Source organism: Camponotus floridanus, unplaced genomic scaffold (genome assembly GCF_003227725.1).
Source record: "Camponotus floridanus strain SB8 unplaced genomic scaffold, Cflo_v7.5 scaffold29, whole genome shotgun sequence".
In the NCBI taxonomy this organism is placed as follows: Eukaryota; Metazoa; Arthropoda; class Insecta; order Hymenoptera; family Formicidae; genus Camponotus; species Camponotus floridanus.
This window is the reverse complement of record NW_020229425.1, coordinates 930,500-950,420: the sequence shown is the minus strand read 5'-3', so window position 1 is coordinate 950,420 and position 19,921 is coordinate 930,500. Positions and strand designations below refer to the sequence as shown.

Sequence of the window (19,921 nt, the reverse complement as noted above, 5' to 3'; positions counted from 1 at the left end):
AATGCATATAAAAATGCAATTATGCTCGATTATGTCATCAATACAAAATAGCTTTCCTGTGTCTTTTGCTTTAACAGTACCATGTGTTTCTAATGAAAAAAATCATATTTCTGGACATATCTTACATATTAAAATGAAATTAGATTATATGAACGGTCCAGGAAATAATAATATGGAATTTTCCATATTATTTTTATTACTAGGATATTAATTATCTTTTATCTTTTCAAGCTTTCATTTTTTCCCTTAAACTTTATTTTTAACTTTACACCTCGTGAATCTCAAATTAGCAAAATTTTAAGTATACTGAAAATTTTAAGTATACTGAACGTGAGATATGTATAAATTATTTGTAAAATATATCGATAATGTATAATGGAAATGCAATAGTTTTGTTCCACATTAAAATAAACCAATTTGTAATTATACTTGTTAGATTTGTAAAACTACGTCTATACGCATATAAATAAACATGCTAATTATAAATTTGTACAAACGATCTTACTAAACCAATCATGAACTTTTGTGTATAAATATCTATATTTTTCACCGAATATGTCGATGCAAAAAGTCAGGCTACTCTTTTTTTTGTTTATATATGTATAATTTATTATATTAATCTGTGAAAAAAGGAAAGATATAAAACGTCCGCAGATACATATATCGCAATAATATGTACCCATGTAATGGAAACTTATAAGTGGTCGATTTCGTTTTTTCGAAATATACACATATGTGCACGTACATGCATACACAATTCATTTATGTAGTATAAATGTTAATTTAATTGTAGAGTAATATTTAAACATATAATTTGCGTGTGATAGTCGAATATTAAAGTTAACAAAGATCTCGCAGATTTTTATTCAGTTATATCTAACATCAATGTTCCATACCTATTCATTAAAATGCACATTTTTTGTCAGTGGCGACCTTTCTTCGATCGCTTTCGTTTCTTTTTCTTGGTGGAAACAACGGTGACATTCGCCTCAGTCTTAGCACTGGGGACTTCTTCAGTCGTGTCGGTTGTGACATGAGAATCTGGTTTTCCCACCGCGGTACTATCGGCGATATTTTGTCCCATTGCAGTGTCTTCGCTCTCGCTGCCGGCATCGCTCGCACTTTCCACATCGTCCTCCGCGTTACTTAATTCCAAAGATATAATCTTCTCCCTCAGAGTCTCCACCTAATTTTGAAAATGTGTACATTGTGATTAATGTGATCTTATCTAATTTTTCATATTGTGTGTTTGACGTTTATAAAGGATATGTGTATTTGAGAGAGTGCGAATAAAGTTCTTTTACAAGCCTTAACATCAATCTAAAAATTGCGATATCTAAAAGCATGTATTAAAATAGAAGAATACATAGGCTAAATAACGTAGGTTTCGTTGTACATATTCTAGAATATATATAATAAATTAATAATTATATTTATATATTTAATTATAATTAAATTAATAATTTTTTACAATACACATATTAAAACTTAATAATAATATATAATATTTAATTAGTTTTAATGTAAATTTTAATTTTTAGCAAAAATATAAATACTTATTTTAAAATTTCATTATAAAAAATGTTTAATTTCTTTTTTTTAAATTTTTAGTCATCATTTATTTCTTAATAAATATAAAAATAACGTAATTTATATTTTTTATACATTTAAATTTATATTGATTTTGACTTATTTTATATTATTTTACTCCGGAATGTTTATAAAACAAGAGTTCAACTTCAGAAACTTTAATGAAAAAAAATACATTATTCGTCCTAGCTCTTCTGCCTTATTTTAAATAATTATGTTGCTGCCTTATTTTTAATAATTTTGTTGCGTCTCTACATGCTACGAAAAGCACATCTAGAGTGTAAGACATGCGAGTAGTGTTAATCTGTGTACATACACGATACATACAGATGTGTAGCCATGAGCTTAAAACATATAGGCATAAGATATAAAAACCAAATTACCAATAAAATTCAGGTAAAGGTTGTTAGTTAGATCAGTAGAAGTGACATTCGTAGTTCAAGGTGGTGCGTAACGTACCATCGATGTAAGCGATGGACTCTTGAAACAATAAACACAATAATGATTCAACAAATAACAAACATGACGTTTGTATGGATGCATGAAAGCGTAAAACAAAAGAAAAAAAACTTCTTAACATTTCTATCAAAATGTATGTCTTTCTATGAAGCCTACTGAACTTAATCGCTCGTTGCTTTCTAACATTGCGACCAACGATTCCATATTCTGTGTTAAATCGACAACAATTTTCAATGAATCCGGATAATAAGATAAAGAGTTAATAATGTATCATAAGCTTGCAACAAGCCTCCCAAGATGTGTGCGATCTGGCATAGAATGAGACCCATATTTTTGCACCATAAAAAAGATGAAAAAAAACAAAAAGAAACAAGGAGTACGTATTTTCGAGTAAATGCGGTGCACTTTAGAAATAGTGATGATCTATAATCGTGCTTTCTCTCTATCCCTTTCTTCTTCCTCCATCGAAATACGTGTATGTGATACTTTGATCGCTGATGCGAAGTCTTTAGAAGGTATGCAATACCTGACGCTCAATGAGCTTCTCGACGTACTCGACAGTTCGTACACGACGTTCACCCGTCACCTCGTCTAGATATTCCTCGGTACGCCGAGTGACCTTCTCGTCCACGACTTTCTCAGATTCGCGTATCTCTTTAGGGGGACCCACTTTACTGCGCACGGCGAGTTTAGGAAAATCCGCGCTAGAAGGCCGTAATGTAGCGAACTAAGATGGGAAAAGACAGACAAATGGGAACCGTTGTAATAACAATGAATCTTCTCTTTCTGATGAACGCTGGGTTAATTAAAGGCGAGCAAGGATAGCGATTAGTGTACGCGATCGGGAGTTAAACACACACAACTTTGAAACGATTTCAAGCTTGTTTGTTACATATATGTTAGATTATCAAAAAAGTTAATTCCTTCTTGCAAGGGAGAGTGAAGGAATACTCTTTCTAAGATGCTTACTTCGACAGTCTTCTCTTGATCGGAAGCAGGATCAATTATATCAGTCGCATCGCGTGTATCTTCGCTTTTATTAGAGTCCATTATTTCACTCATTTTTTTTATCACCATCTGTGCCTGGAGCGCATCCTATAAATAGAAAAAGAATTGTACAGATATTTAACAATAAAGTGTTCCATTTTGACATTAAATTGGACTTCCAATTTTACCTGCTCGAGAGATTTAAGGCGAGCTTGTCGCCAAGCGGCACGTTTCTCAGCTCTAAGCGCTCGTTGTTCTGCGGGGCTCAGAAGATGTTCCTCGTCCTCGTCCGAGATAAGGCCCTGGTGGAGAAAAAAAAATTTTCGAATATAACAGATATTTTGCGAATAGAATGATTATAATAATTTGTCTGATCCAGTAGGTCAAGAGTGCTCTGAGAGTCTCTCTCTCAAAAGTCTCTTCTCAAATATATTAATATTTTTTTTTTCATAATTTTAATCAAAACATTTTGATAAAAAACTAATAAGCTATGAATATATGTATTTTTTTATCAAGATAATAGTTAAATAGATAAGTGTTAATCGTGGGAGATATAATACCTCTTGAATTAATCGTTCTTTCAAACGACGTTCCGCTTTTGCTGTCCTCACGCTGCTGGGAACATTCTGGATAAGAGGGATCGAAGTTCGCGAGCTCAGTCGGCTACTGGAAGGTAACGAGCATGCATACTGACGAATGATGTACATACATATGTTACAAATATCGTGTTTATTCGAAAAAAAAATACAGAGGCAACACATTATAATTAGTACTAGTCGGATCATTCACATTGTTGATGGAAGTTCACCAGGGTGTCTACTCAAATCTTATAAAAAAATTCTCTTATCCGTAATTCTCTTTATTCAAAATTTCCTATAAAGAGAATATTTTGAAGATTCTTTTGGTACAACTTTTTAAAGTAAGATTTTTTTATCATATAAGTTTTTAATGCTCTTTATTCATACAAATGAAAAACACAAAGTTACATCAGTTTCAAGTGCTACATGCCAATGTATCGAAAAAAAAACTAAATAGCTTTCGTAAGATAAAATAATTTTTCATTTACGTAACATTTTTATTCTTTTATCATTAAGTATTAAAATAAAGAATATGTATTGCATATATTTTTAATATATTTTAAGCACAATTTACAACTTGACTTACTGGCAACTATATTACAGACAATCGGCAATCCGCAAGGATTGCCGATTGTCTGTAATATAATTATCAAAGAGAAAGAAAGCAAAATTATCAAAGAGAATTTTTTTAAAAATTCTCCAAGTTTCATAAAAATTTCATGAAAATTGATTTCTCCAGGTATGAAAGAAATTCCTCAAAACTTCAGATTTTCCATGTTTTTTCAAGGAGCAGACACCTTGCTTGCAATGTAAGCGTATGTGAAAATGCATTTTTTACGTGAATGAGATTATGATTATTGAGATATAATGAGATTTTTTTCATATTTGAATATTATTTCCGCATATTAATAAGCAATATAATGCTTTTGTCGCCATCAATTATAAACCTTTTAGGTATAAAAAATACCTCTATTACAATTAATATTCTAGAAAAATAAAAAGAAATATTTCAAAATTCTAATAAGAATCTAAAAAGAAAAATTACATTATTATCAGCATATCATTTCATATATTTATTATCGAATTTATCACCAAAATTGTGCATAAAAACATATTTTCTTTGTTTTACATAATAAAACTGAGAGAGAGAAAGAGATTTATCAAAATCAAAATATTTAGACATAATATTGACACGATATATACAACAAATAAGAGCATAAAAGCAAATTCAAAATTTATCAAAAAGTAAAGTGAAAATAAACATATGTGTATAATTAAGTATAAATATTGCATGTTTGCATGGCATGCAAAACATAATTATATAGCGATCACATATCGGATTTTTGTAAGATTTGAGGACAAGTCTTTTTAGCGAGATAATTCCAGATTTGCATCGCTTCAGAAAACGATTCGAAAATCTCACTAATCATCGAATTAGTACATTTGCAATATCACGAAGGCTATCAGATTCTAATAATCTGATAAAAATCTCTAAAAACCAACTATCGTATAGAGTGTCTACTTAAATCTTGTAAAAAAAAATTCCCTCATCTTTCGGATATTTTTGTCAAAATTCCAGATAAATAGAATATTTCAAAGATTTTTAATGCAGTTTTCTAAAATAAAATTTTTTATTGTATTTTTCACTCAAGGAAAAACACAGTCACTTAAATTTCAAATACTAAATTTGAAAATGTACTGAAAAAAAAAGTAAAATGATTAAAGAGAGAATTCTTTTAACAAATTTCTAATAAAAGAATCCCAATAAAATTCCATGAGACTCCCTGATTTTTTCAGATATAGAAAAAATTCAGGTTTTCCACATGTTTAATTGAAAGTAGACATCCTGTCATGCATCATGGAATGATTGTCCACGATTTATGCGCAACTTTCGGAAGTTGTATTGCGATATTGAAAAATAAATAATATTTATTTAATATAGCAAATATGTATATATTAATTCAATATAGCAATACTGCATAATATTAAACAATAATGCAATTGTTAAAGTATTCAAATATTAAATTCAAATACGAAATATAAATATAAAACAAATAAATTCAAATTTTGAACAAGAAATGATGCTTATTGGTACTCAAACGATAACGAAAGCATACAAATATCCAGTACTGTGAAGACATGCGCGCATAATCGCAAATTATATTGTAGAGTTAGAAACGGAACACATTGCGCTAAAAAAATACTAATTACTAAATGTATTGTACTTATATTCAAAAACATTATTTTTCTATATAAAAATCTTCTTTATATAAAGTGTATAAATCTCAGTCAACATATATAGTCAATATAAATATAATATACTAACATAACAATAAATTTTTTCTTTATTTTAAAAGCTGCTTGCATATTATTATATTACGTTTTATTTATGCAAATAACTGAATCGTTCCTTGTCTTATTCCCTTATAATACTCGTGTACTAAATTCAGCATTTCGAAAACTCGATAATTACTTGAAAATTAACCGTCATAAACGCTCCCATACACAGGCAAAAGTTGTATTATTTTCAAAATACGAAATAATTTAAACGTGATAGTTAAAGCTTACTTAGGTCGTCCATTATTCTGATCGTCCGTCGTGAGATCCAGATCTTCGAGGCCTTCATTTTCATCAAGTTGTGCCCATGATTTCAATTCGTCTCGCGTTAAAGTTGCAATCTTTTTCTCTATAAAAATGTAAATATAATATCGTTAATTTCAATTAAGACAAATTGTGTAACGTAAAAAATCATAATACCCTAAATTCTTACCTTCTTCTTGTCTCATTTTTTCTACCTCGTCCTGACTTAAAAAACTGAATATTTTATCTGTAACATATGTATATATATAAATATATATAATTATTTATATGTATGTGTGTGTGTATGTTTGCATGTGTTTATTTATGTGCATGTATATTAATTAAAACTAATATATATTTTACAAATATAAATTATGTAATACATAAAATATACACAATATACTCGCGCGCAAGAAACACGCAAATATTCTCACCTGGTTTAGGTGATGGTTTCAAGTGTTCTTCCATGGCACTTTCAAAGAGCTTCTTTTTATCGCTGACTGACATTTTTGTCAATGGTGGCGTCGGAGAAGAAGTTGGAGATTGCTGTATTTATAATATTTATATATAAATAACTATTGGCTCAAGCAACTTTTATAAAGAACATGTAATTGTGTTACAGATAATAATAAGTTGAAATATACACGAAAGCATATATTATATCCCTTTTTTACATAGATAAATAATATGTAAAAATATAAATAATCTATTAAATTTAGTAAAATTACACAATTTGAATTTATTAAAATTTAATGTATATAAAATATAAGTAAAACAGAAAAGCTCGAATTTTACGACGTCTTCGAATTTAATAAAATTAATTTTTTTAAGTTGCAGCGATTTTGTACGTGTATTTCTCAGTTCACATTTTTTTCAGATAAAATTGTTTCTTTTTTATTTTAAGTCTATGAAAACACATCCCTCGCAAAGTATTCGCTTAAAGTGATATGCACATCGTGTAATTTCAACAAATTGATCACTATGATACAAATTTGGGGAAAGCTTGGCTCAAAAACAAAAAAATCATAACATTTCGCATCTTTTTAATCTTAAAATATCAGGAAGACGTTAATACGTTAAATTAAAGTGTTAGACATGCTTCTGAGAAACCCACCTCAACCTGAAAATTCCCATCAACAGAACGTGCTATCTGTCGCTTGCTAAGAGAAGCCGAGGTGTCAAGATCTCCCCAGCATTCGGGGGCGGTTAGAGGTGTCGGGGGAAGCCGGAAACGTGCGTGCTGTACATGGGGTGTTTCGTAGGATGTGATGGTTCGCGGAGAAAGGGTGGACGTAGGATGCCGAACTGGATGCTCGACAACGTTGATTGCGGACAACGTGGGTTTGACATGGGATGGCTTAAGATTCGAGCTCTTTTTTGAGATCGGCGGCAGATCGGCAAACGTGATGCTACGTTTAGACAGTGATTTTTTTTTCGTCGGAGAGGGTAAAGTGTGCATAGAAGTAGAGCGTTCGAAACTGGCTGCCTTAGGAAGGGTGGCTGATTTCGACGAAGACGGAGAGTCCGTTGACATTCCAGAGATCTCATTCGTTCTTGACTGGATAAATAATACGGAAAACTCTGTATTAATCATTAATTATTAATTAATACGTGCGGATACACGCGATGCAAAGTGGGAAATAAATAATCGTAAGAGTAACTCATCATAAGATTGAATAATTAAGTACATGCGAAGCTTATTTGATATAAATCGTGATGTGAAAAATATATATAAGGTAAAAACAGTGTAATACGTCCCAGTAGGAGAATAGCTGTTCAAAAATAATGAATTTACCAATAAACATTATTGAAACAGAAATCATTGAGATTTTATAATTTTTTGAAATTTTTACATTTCAAAAAAAAAATTATAAAATCTCAATAATTAAAAAAAAATGTCAAATTTGTTAATCAGATTTTTAATTATTTTTGCATTCCATAAAAGTAACTGTCATTATGTTTATATATATTCTCGCTATATTTTTCTAAAAGATATAATTTATAAAATATAACCAGTGATATAAATATTTTGTATATAAATATTTTTTCCATTTGACATGTATTTATGAAGATACAATTTTCTTTAAAAATACTCCACGTTATAATCCTAGATTTATTTTTTATTTTTTTTTTTGACAGTCGGGCAAAACGTATAAAAGAAAAACTATAATGACAGAATGGAGGGAAGAAGTATTTATAAGAAGTATTTATAAGAATTGCATTTTTTTCTCAATTTCTTTCAAAAATTATTGGCACTTATTTATAGTGTCTTGATTTTCACTAAAAACTTTTTGCTAAAAGCAATCAAGACACTATAAATAAGTGCCAATAATTTTTGAAAGAAATTGAGAAAAAAATGTAATTCTTATAAATTCCAATTAATATTTTTATTGAGCTTAAATATGAATTTTTCATCGAATTTTATAATTTAAAAAAATTATTTTTGTTGATTATAATTATTCAAGGTATTTTTTAGCAAAATTCAAAGAAACGTCTCTTTTAATATTTTCTAAAAGTTTATTTCATAATTAGAATATTTCAATTAATCAAAAATTAGCAAAAATTGCAATTATTAATTGTAATTAATTAATAAATTTTTGTAAATATCAACCATCAATAAAATTCTTCGATCTTAAATATATTTTATATTATTTTAAGCAAATATGGAACGTATTACTTCGTTTTATCCTATATATGTACGAAGTGTGTGTCATCACATTATTTTATACATACATACATATATAAATATATATGAAATTTATAAAGCTACATATTGCATATAATTTATAAAAATAATTTTTTAACAAATTTCAATGAATGCGTTATTGATGTTCAATATAGTGATGACACACTATATTTCGTAATATTTAAAAATAACGAGATAGATTGAATAAAAGAACGATTAATAAACGTTGAAACAATAATATGCCGCTAATTGGATAACTGAATATTAACTATCCGTTCATATAAAGTTTGATAATCGTACTTTAAAACAGATTTATTTCCGCCGAGTGCTACATGTCATACAAAATCTATACGTTAGGATTTAAAGAAGAATTTTTGTCCGATCAGTTCCCTTTACGATCGTTCGATAGCATCTCTCAATTGTACTATTATTGCAGTAAATCATGCAACAAGTTGCGCATAATTTAATCTGTGTAAACATATGTGTAATCATCGGTACATGTTAAACACACGCGTTCGCTCATTTTATATAAAGCTATTCTATATTATTTGTACCCTATCCATCGTGTATCGATGTAGTAGTGGAGACTGTGCGTGCATCACGATAATATCCCTTAAGGGACACTTAAGTAAGGATTTTTTTCTTTTTTTTGGAGTAAATCTCATGTGTTTGCTATTCTATCCTGGACTGTATATTACCCTGTAGAATAATTCAGTACGAATGTGTCCAGGATGTCCAGGATGTTTAAATTTTATAAAAAGATTCTGAAACTTTTTTTATCTTTTAGGTATTTTCATTCAAAATTCCAGGTAAAGAGAATATTTTAAAGATTTTTTGATACAAATTTCTAAAACATTTAAAAAATTTTTTTTATTGCATGCACACAAAGATAGATATATATTTTTAATATATTTTAAACATATAATTTAATTAGCTTGACTCTATTTATAATATAAGAAAATTATGAAAGAGAATTTTTGAAAAAATTACTCGAGTCTCAAATTCTCTAATTTTTCTAGATATAATACGAACAAATTCCTGAGAAATCCAGATTTTTCATGGAATAGACATCCTGTATATTTCATTTTTTATTTCTTGTAAATATTTCTTGTATATTTCTCAATAAAAAAAAATAACATTTATTTTTATAAGAAAATTTCGAATGTGTTTATTTATATATTTTATTACTGTACATCTTGATCAAGATTTAATCTAAATTAATTTAATCGAATCTAAATAAGGAAAGGCATTTGTAGTCAGAAACATAAACACTTCAGAAAAAGCCTTTGCAAAAAAACTACGACAATAACTAGCGAGTAAGAATTATTGCGCACATAAATATAATCTCGTTCGAAATAAGCTTGTACAGGATTATTTTGTTTCGTTAGTTTGCTTTTAATTTAAAGTTTGCATTGGATTTAAAAAGGGAAACGAGAAAGATTCGATTCCACGAAAATTATTGTTCACGGGGAACAGTCTCCTCTACTGTAGGATATTTTACGAAACAATATAGTAAATTGATTTTTAAATGAGACTACGTGTGTTTTTATGTGTGTGAATACAATAAAATAATATATCCTGCAATTATATCTTCTCTTATCTAAACGATTATGAAAAAGTATCTTCATCTTAATATACATCTCACAACAGGGATAACTATTAACCACTTTCAGAAAACCTCTGTGCGCATAGGCAGATTATCTTAAAAACGTTCAAGAATTTCACTCCTATGCCGATTAACTGGAACTTTAACATTAACATCTCTTTCAGATACTTAAGTAAATATCATATTATTATATGGCTTATCCAATAATTCTGTGTAGTAATATATAAACATCTGGTCCATTAGAGTTATGCAAACATATAATGGTCATAGAAAATATATAGATACATTCATTCGAATTTCAATAATGATATGATTCAATTGCAGTATTGAATGTACCAAGTATTAAAACTGCATTAATAGAGAAACAAAGACCAATATATTTTTAAGATACGCTCACAACACGCCTTGTAACTCTTAACAGATCGAAATATTATTTTTATTCTTCTTGCAAGATAATGCAGAAATGGTAACAGCGTTTTATAAAATAAATTCATGCATGTTTATTTTTTCTTGTCTCCTATAAGAACGGTAGTAATTAGTGATGTAACATTTTAATTCCTTTGTCAATTTTTTCTAAACAATCTTAAAAATTATAAACTTTTAATATAATCAATATATATTGATTAATCAAATTATAAATGTAATTGATTGCTGACTGATTAGAAATTATAATCGTGATTATTAATTGTAAATAAGTTCGAATAAAAAAATTGTGTTTCTGACGAATTTAAAATTTATAAATAACATAAATAAACAATTCGAAAACCATGCAATTAAGAGATATTTATTTCTGAAATAAATAACTCAATATCGGGAATTAAAATAAAAATCGCTTAAAGATAAGATTTAAAGAAGTTCTTGTTAAAAAAATTAAGATATTCAAAAATTAGGAAAAAATAAGGCCTGTAAAAAACGTTCCAACATTATGTGTTAAAAATCAAATTAAAGGACATTTTTTTATTCAAATTAAAGAAGATTTGATTATCAGGGCATCAAAATTTTTTGAATAGATTAAAAAGGATAATGTGTCGAAAAATACAGTGCTGATAAAAATTTTTTGATGAAAAAAAGTGTGAAATGCCATATATAACACTTGCTTTAAATACTAGTAATTATGAATAAATAATTACATAATTTAATAAAACATAAGAAAGAAAATAATTATTTTCACGTTAAATACGATTCAAGCCTCATAATTATATCATCACATCACACTTTTCATAAATTTGCTAATTTAATGCGTTTTAATTATTAAACGTTGAAATTATTAAACATAATAAATATGATGTGTTGGACAAGTTTTGTTTCAATTAATATTAAGTATATTGTTGGGATTTTGAAACTTTTATTTTCTCAAAAGGATTTGTGATTACGATTAATGAAATTAAGTGTTGAGAATTAAATATTCATTTGTGATTAGAATTAACGAAATTAAACATTCATTAGGGCAAAGTATTAATTAGGAGTCAAGTATTTTTTAATATATGTAGCCAAAGTTTTCTAGATTGTTAAATACGAATATGCGATGTCAAAATTGACAATTTTTTTAAATTAACAAAATTAATATAGCAAATCCCAAATTTATGAAAACTCAGATTTTCTATCGATTTTAAACTTGAATAAATATTGAACAATATGTGATACATCCTCAATAGCTTAATTTGCAACTCACAATAGATTTATGAATATTTTATTAACCATTATCAACACAACTTTTTTTAGAAATTTTAATAACATACTTAATTTTGATTGTAATAAAATTTCTCTAATACGTCAGTTGCAACACGAAAGTTCATTGAAATAATTCTTTTTTGTAACGTTAATCGCAAATTTCTCGAAATTGTGACGTGATAAAGCAATTCAAAGGCTGAAATAATATTTAAATACTCAGAGAATTATTATTTTCTTTCTCCTGTTGGAAAAAAAATTATTTCTTTGCTGAACAACGTTATCAATGAAATTGTGTGCAAACATAAGTAACAAGACACAGGTTACGCGTTTCTATAAAATTAACAATACTATGTAGATAATATATATATATATATATATATATATATATATATATATATATAAAAGTCTCAACCAGGAAATATATATATGTATATATTTTATATCTATATAAATTCTATTTTTGGAATTTTATTCTAATCCTCTTTTTTAACGCGATATAATACAACGCATTGCTTGAATCAATTTAATATCCGCTCAGATATTTTATATATATATATATATATATATATATATATATATATATATAACAGCGAGGTATAAAACAATTACCGACAACTTTTTTTTATAGACGTATCGTGAAGAGTATCACTTATGTCTGGTTATAAAATAGTCGGAATATTATTTTTTTTTTTTTTTACAAATACGACATTATTAATAGAATCTCATGTAGAAAATATTGTATGCTCTTTCAAATCATTTGATAAAATGTGAGTACGGAACAATACTTCTTGTGCTTTAACTAGAACATTCATAATATCTCTCTCTTGCGATGAAATGACGATAAACTTTAAATAAAATGTAACTATTTTCCCTCAGTATTCCATTACATATTTAATTAAGAGAACATAAATATGATATGTAACGCTTAAAAATACGTAATTCAATCTTATTTGAATGATCAAAATATGTTCATTTACGATTATATAATAGACTAACAAAGATTTTTAGAAACTTGTACACAAGCAGACCTTTGCTGTGTCAAAAAATTGTCAACTCGTATATCACAAATCACCTTCCATCTTTATAATAATCATTCATTCGATAGCTGAAAAGAATCACGATTAATCGAGATTAACTGCAGCGATCATATTTTACAACATGTATCGCACATATTACTAAATTCACATACGCAAACAAGTCTAAAGATTAATATACAAATCTTGCTAAAAAGATTCCGTCAAGTATATATATAATATATATATATATATATATATATATATATATATATATATATACTTAAGAGAAATTCTTTACACTACAACTTGCGTCTTTATCTATCACAGAAATATTTTCCCTTGTTATCCGACATTTATATAATCGCGAATGAGAGAATTATATATATATTATATAATATAGATATTATATATAATACTATAAATTATATATAAAATTATATAACTTTAATAATATACATTAATGCTATGTAATATTAATATAGCTTAAATATTAATATTATATAACATTATATTACATATATATATATATAATATTATATATATAATTTATATATATAATACGTATAATACACACATATATATTTCTATATCCGTATTGCGTGTATGTATTGTGTATATGCGTATGTATAGATGTAGCGATGACAATTTCTAATAGGGCGAGATATCACAATTATGTGTCATGATTCGAAATTCCTGTCCTGCTATGTTTTGTCGAAGCAAAAAACTAATTACAGACATTCAACCCAACTGTCAGCGTATTTCTCGATACTTAATGTCGTTAATGGCAGTATCAGTAACAAATGGAGTAACAAGTGCCATATAATATTTGGCGGACATATAGAAAAACGCAATGATAAACCATCGTGGATGTCATATATATGCCACTCTTTTAATGATTAAACTCTTAGAGAATTTTTTTCTTTTTTTTTTGTTACGACACGCAATCCTGCGGAATCGGAGGCATGGACGCAGACACACGGGGAAAATGAGTAGAAAGACGAACGACTCACTCCTGTTAGAGGGCAGCCAAAGTAGCACTATCATCTTCCACTGTCTGTAAACATGTGAAATATCTCTCTCTTTTTGGCGCTCAGATGAGCATGCGATGACAGCTAAAGACACCGAGACAACTGTACATTTCATGCGCCATTTAAATGTTTCACCTAATGATCACGTATGAAGACGAATAAATTCCATGAAATTGCTTGATTTCTTAATGCGAAAATAAATGTAAATATAAAAATGCAGATAACTCTGTTAATAACAGATCTAACTTGAAGAAATTATATCAATTTTGATAAAAGAGCGAAGATAATTCAATTTAATGTTTTTTAATTGGAAATATTGAAACATCTAACTAGAGTGGACACATTTATGTGGATGTACTATTTCAACAGAAGAATTGAGATTACTTTTCGTAAGGACAACAGCGTTCCTTAAAAGGAAATAATTTAGATAATTTAAAAAAAATTATCCAGAAGAATTATTAAAATAACTACTTTAAATATTAGAAAATTATCTCTTTCTCTCTTGCTTTTTCTCTTTCTGTATTTTCACATTTCACATATACATAATTGTATTGTATAGTTATATAAATGTGTGTCTTGCATAGTGATTAACTAATTAATCGGATTATTTCGGATTATTTATATAAAAAAAATCAGTTGACAGTTGATTTATCTCCAGATCAAAACTCTTGACTTGGCAGATAATCACTTTATAGCAGTACAAATTTTACACATTAATTTATGCTCCCTCTCTTTCTAAGGAACTTTTAAAATTTTAATCTAATGACGAATAAATGTATCGTATATTTATATTTTCTTTTGTAGATTTTAACAATATTGGATAAAGCAAAAAGGAAAAATACAAAATATATAATTCATGCTGTGAAAAAAGCCATGCTAAGCAAATAAAAAGAGGACAATGTCGATGTAAAAATGCATGGTATTACTAAATATTATTAAATATTAACAGGTTATTAAAAAATCAAAATATAGAGTATGCAACATTTTATGAAATTAAATATTATTACAAATATTTCTAGTTCATATGCAAACAGGATGATATAATAATTCTCTCCTCTATTAAATTAAGATATATTTTCCCTCCAAATAATAAAATAGTAAAAACGCAAGTTATCAAAACAAATTCTTCTTCGTTGAGGAAGCATCGAGCTTAAATTGATCAGAGGATTCAGAGATAGTAACAATTTTGAAATATTTTGTTATATTCTACATATAGAGATGACATATGAGATGTTATACTCTACACATGCATATATTTTCAAATTTATATGTTAAAATTTGAAAAATATAAAATACATAACGAATAATAAAAGAGAAATACAAATTATATATTAAATGCATTATATTACTTACATTATTAGGATTCTGAGGTGCTAGTGTGTGTTTACTCATAACAATCGTCGTGGTTTTGAGATCTTTGGTACCTCCGGGTGATTTTGGTGGTACCATGTCGACAGGGCTATTCGATTTGCTTACTAATGATTCTGCTGCTCGTACAACATCCATTACCTGTGAAAATCGGAAAGTGCAAATAGAGAAATTGAATTATTATATACTAATTAAATTTATTTTCGAAAAATATTTTCGAAAAATATTATCATATACTAATTAAATTTATTTTCGAAAAATATTTGGAATTTGAAAATTATATACTCCTTCTATCTCAAAGATTACAAAAAAATCAATAATTTTTTATGTGCAATACATATATATATATATATATATAGCTTTTACTATATATTTAAATTAGCTAAATGAAAAATATTCCGAAATTTTTTTTTATTCAAAAATTATAAGAACTCGTTGCTAAGAATGTATCGTCCTACTTTTTCGGGTGTAGATTTTTCTCTCTGTTCTACAAGCGCTCGCTCTCGTTCCTCTTGTTCCCAAGCGACGAGTTCAGCTTTCATTTCTTGCTCTTGCCTAAGAATCGCAGCTTCCTCATCGTCTCGATCTAAACTGGATACACTTTGCGACAACGATTTAGTACCGTCCGCGGGTGGATCCCTCGATTCGTTAGACACTTTAGCTTCCTTAGAACCTCCATTGTCAGATGATAATGTTAATATCGGTTCCATGTCACTTTTGTCATAACCCTTACACACAACCAATGTGATCGTATTCCCTGAACACCGAAGGATGTTTACAGCTTCTTGATGAGTCGCACCTAATAACGATGTGCCATTGACTTCCAGTAACCTCATTCCAACCTATCGTAAAATACAAGTAGGGCTTCAGTATAAATCGAATATTAAAGTTAGATAAAAAATAACAGAATAAATATATAAGAAGGTAAGTATGTACTTACCTTCAATCGTCCGTCTCTCTTGGCTGCACCGCCTGAATTAATTTTTGATATAAAAACGCCTTCGTCGGTGTGATCGAGAGGATTGCCCTTCTGTCCTCTTCGACCTCCCTTAATGTGCATACCAAGCTTTTCACCTGCTTCCTTCGTTATCACTAGTTCCTAGAACAGATTATATCGATCCACTCTATAAACCGGATTATATTATTTCTCTTTATTTCAAATAATTATATAAAAATAAAAGATATGATTACAGAACTATAAACTATTTTGATTTTATTTAATTATAAATAATTATTTCAGAATGTATTATTGATATGGTAAATTGTAATTATGATTAATATTTATTTATGCACTTTAGTGATATTTAAATGGACGAAATGTAGAGAAATTTTTAATATTAAAAATTAAAAAATTAAAGTAAAGAATGAAGATGTTGATGTTTGAAAAAGTGCAAGAACAAATTGATTAAATTTTTGTAGAGTAAAAACCATTTTACTCTGATACCATATGTTGAGTATAATTACATGATGCAAAGCACAAAAAAGCACTCAATATAAAATAAATTTCTGTGTAAATAATAGCATAAGCAAAAGCGAGTCATACATAAGTAGTGAGATTTCGTGTGCAGCCTTTTCGTGTGAGACTAAGCATATAAATGAGGACATAAAGTTATATGGGTCAAACGCATCGAGTACTTACTGTCACAGGGATGTACTCTATTTCGACCAGCTTGTGGGGCAAATTATAAAGAAAAGTTGCATTAGGTGAGGAAATAAAGCATCGCGAATGCCGTTGTTTGCGCCTAACAAGCATTCCTCCGAGGTGTTAATAAAACGTGGGAAAAAAACGTTTTCAAAAAAGCTATTCATTTATGAAATAGAGTGCCTGTGTATAATTCTAATTGTAAGCATAAAAAGATATACACAGAGAGTGTGATTCTTTCCTTAAGAAACAATCTCTTTAAAGGTGCGTATCTAATTTATAAAATAACTGTGATTAACAATCTAGAGATTGTAAGAAGTCACACGCATTTCACTAATCACGTGTTGCATTCAGTCAATTTGTTAAAAGTGAAAGAGAACGCCCAATGTAATTTTGTGATATGTAACTGTGCATAAAGTTATATACTTAATCCGTAGATTTACTTGTACAGCTCTATAAGCATCGCTAATCTAAACAGCTATTTGAAAAAAAAAAAATAAATAATGGCGCATAATTGTGTTTACCTGCAAAGTGCACTCGCTACAATTTACCTGATAATTTTCCGGAAGCGGATCATGTTGGATAGTGAGCACAATCTGGTCCCCGGGTCTTAAAAGTTCCATCACCGCTTCCTGATGCGTGGCCTTTGTCACATCCGTACCATTCACCTTTAATATCCTATCACCCATCCTCAGTTTACCCGACTTGGCAGCTATGCCGCCAGGAACAACCTAATAAATAAATTTACATAAATATAGATACATATAAAAAATTATACATATATATAATAAATTTATAAAATATAAGATGTGTATAAAAAATAAATAGATATGGTTGAAAAGAACGTAAGAGTAAGAAACTTACATGAGATATAAAAATCCCTGGTTCTTTTGTACCAAATGGCGTACACGAGTGATCGGTTCCTCCTATGATGCTGAAGCCCAGTGAGCCTTCTTTCACAAGGATAACGTCCTGAACAACGCGATTATTAAATTAGCCATGTATTAGGATATATAGAAATTTTAATTTCTAATAAGATATCGAATTAAAATAAAAGCTTATAGTGTGAAAGAGATAATCCAAGCTATGGTATTTGATATAGATTTTATGGAAATAAAACCGTGACAAAGATGTGCTCCTCTGTTTGTCCCATTTTATTACGAGTGATGATACGACAGAAAAACAAATCTACACTACTTACCTATTTCCATGCCAGAGGATAAGCAAACTCTCTGTTTATTATAGTCCATCGTTAGTTACCAAATTGATTCTAAGGTCATCATTAACATATTTCTTTAAATAATTTTACAAAAATGTATATAAAATATGTATATAAAATTGAACATATAAGAGAAATATAATTCAGCAAAACTTCACGTGTATATAAAAAAATTAGCTAAAAAAACGCATGTATCCAAATGCGCAAAATAATGCAATCTATAATTTATGCTCTGATACAATAATTCTTTCATAATCATTCCTTTAAAATTACACTTTTGCGTGAATATTTGCTTAATTATATCGCAATTATGTATTTAATTTTATGAAAGAAAAAGCTATATATGAATTGAACGAGATTGCAAGACAGGATGATAATGTACAGAAGCAATGAAGATTAGCGCTCATTCTTTAATTTCTTGCATTTTTTTGAACTTTTCTATGCTTAAAACAAAATAAAGTCAAAATGTTGGAAAAAGAAGGTTCAAGAAGATCTACAGATGTGCATGTGTGTATTTTTTAAATTAATTATGAAATTGATTTTTGCTTCGAGAAAATGAATTTCATAATTAATTTTAAAACACATTTATACGATTATGAATCTTTTGAAATTTTCTTTTTTTGATATTTTGACTTTATTTCACTTTTAACATTTTACAATTATAATTATCGTCACAGCATGGAAATAAGCTTCATATTAAAAATTAAAATATTTAACAAATATGAAAGAACGAATTATTAATAACCACTTTATCATTGGACCTGTTTCTGAATATATGTGTACGCGTATATATATAACAAAAAATGTTTATTTCAGAAAAAATTATAGATATATGAAAACTAAAATTAATAAACGAAAAATTAAATTGATTAAATTAATTAAAACGAAAAATTATAGATATATACAAACATAAAATTATTGTGTGTAACAAAATTTACAAAAGAATTTTCATAAATATAAATTTGTAAACTAATAGAAACTAACTTTTTTAAAGGTATTCACTTTTTTTTAATTAATTTAAATCGATAGTTCTTTAACAACAATTATCACAGATTAACCAATATTTCGAAAATTCAATAAGTGATAGATGACCTTGGAATAGATATGTTATTAACGAGTATTCAAATTGTATTAATTGCTCATTTCAATAAAAGCTTTAGTATAATTTCTCTTGCATAAATAAATGCATGCATTCAAAGATTCTTGAAATTTTTCATAGCCTTCAATAATATTCATTCAAGTTGCCGATCTCGCCTTATTATTTACAGGTCCATGTATAAAATGGATATCTGCTATTGTAAAATTAAAATAAATATGTGCAACGCTAGTTTAAATTAACAAGCATGAAGAATAAAATAATAAAAATGATGAATTCACGTTTATCGAAGTGCTACAATGTAAATATAAACAAAATTAATCCATAATAATTCCACAGAATCACTCCTAAATTGACTTTGGGATATTTATTATTTGATTATTCAAATCAGTCAA

General features: G+C 28.0%; 1 protein-coding gene across 7 annotated transcripts in view; it reads right to left on the bottom strand.

The window, feature by feature from the left end:
* Positions 1-226: 226 nt before the first annotated feature.
* The window catches only part of LOC105251029 (protein lap4), a 35,535-nt gene continuing 15,840 nt past the window's right edge, over positions 227-19,921 (bottom strand). For 2 of the 7 annotated variants that reach the window (XM_011257519.3, XM_011257524.3), the window contains exons 21-35: positions 18,076-18,183; positions 17,763-17,942; positions 17,209-17,238; positions 16,510-16,668; positions 16,028-16,411; positions 15,555-15,710; positions 7,309-7,752; positions 6,629-6,740; positions 6,385-6,441; positions 6,183-6,300; positions 3,597-3,702; positions 3,225-3,338; positions 3,019-3,144; positions 2,576-2,776; positions 227-1,186 (exon numbers count right to left, since the gene is read on the bottom strand). In XM_011257519.3, the coding sequence (XP_011255821.1) occupies positions 923-1,186; positions 2,576-2,776; positions 3,019-3,144; positions 3,225-3,338; positions 3,597-3,702; positions 6,183-6,300; positions 6,385-6,441; positions 6,629-6,740; positions 7,309-7,752; positions 15,555-15,710; positions 16,028-16,411; positions 16,510-16,668; positions 17,209-17,238; positions 17,763-17,942; positions 18,076-18,183 (2,559 nt within the window). In that variant the 3' untranslated portion in view covers positions 227-922. Of the gene's footprint in view, positions 1,187-1,973; positions 2,071-2,575; positions 2,777-3,018; positions 3,145-3,224; positions 3,339-3,596; positions 3,703-6,182; positions 6,301-6,384; positions 6,442-6,628; positions 6,741-7,308; positions 7,753-15,554; positions 15,711-16,027; positions 16,412-16,509; positions 16,669-17,208; positions 17,239-17,762; positions 17,943-18,075; positions 18,184-19,921 lie in introns of all 7 variants that reach the window. The other 5 variants (XR_889172.3, XM_011257521.3, XM_011257523.3 and 2 more) reach the window with 5 other exon arrangements.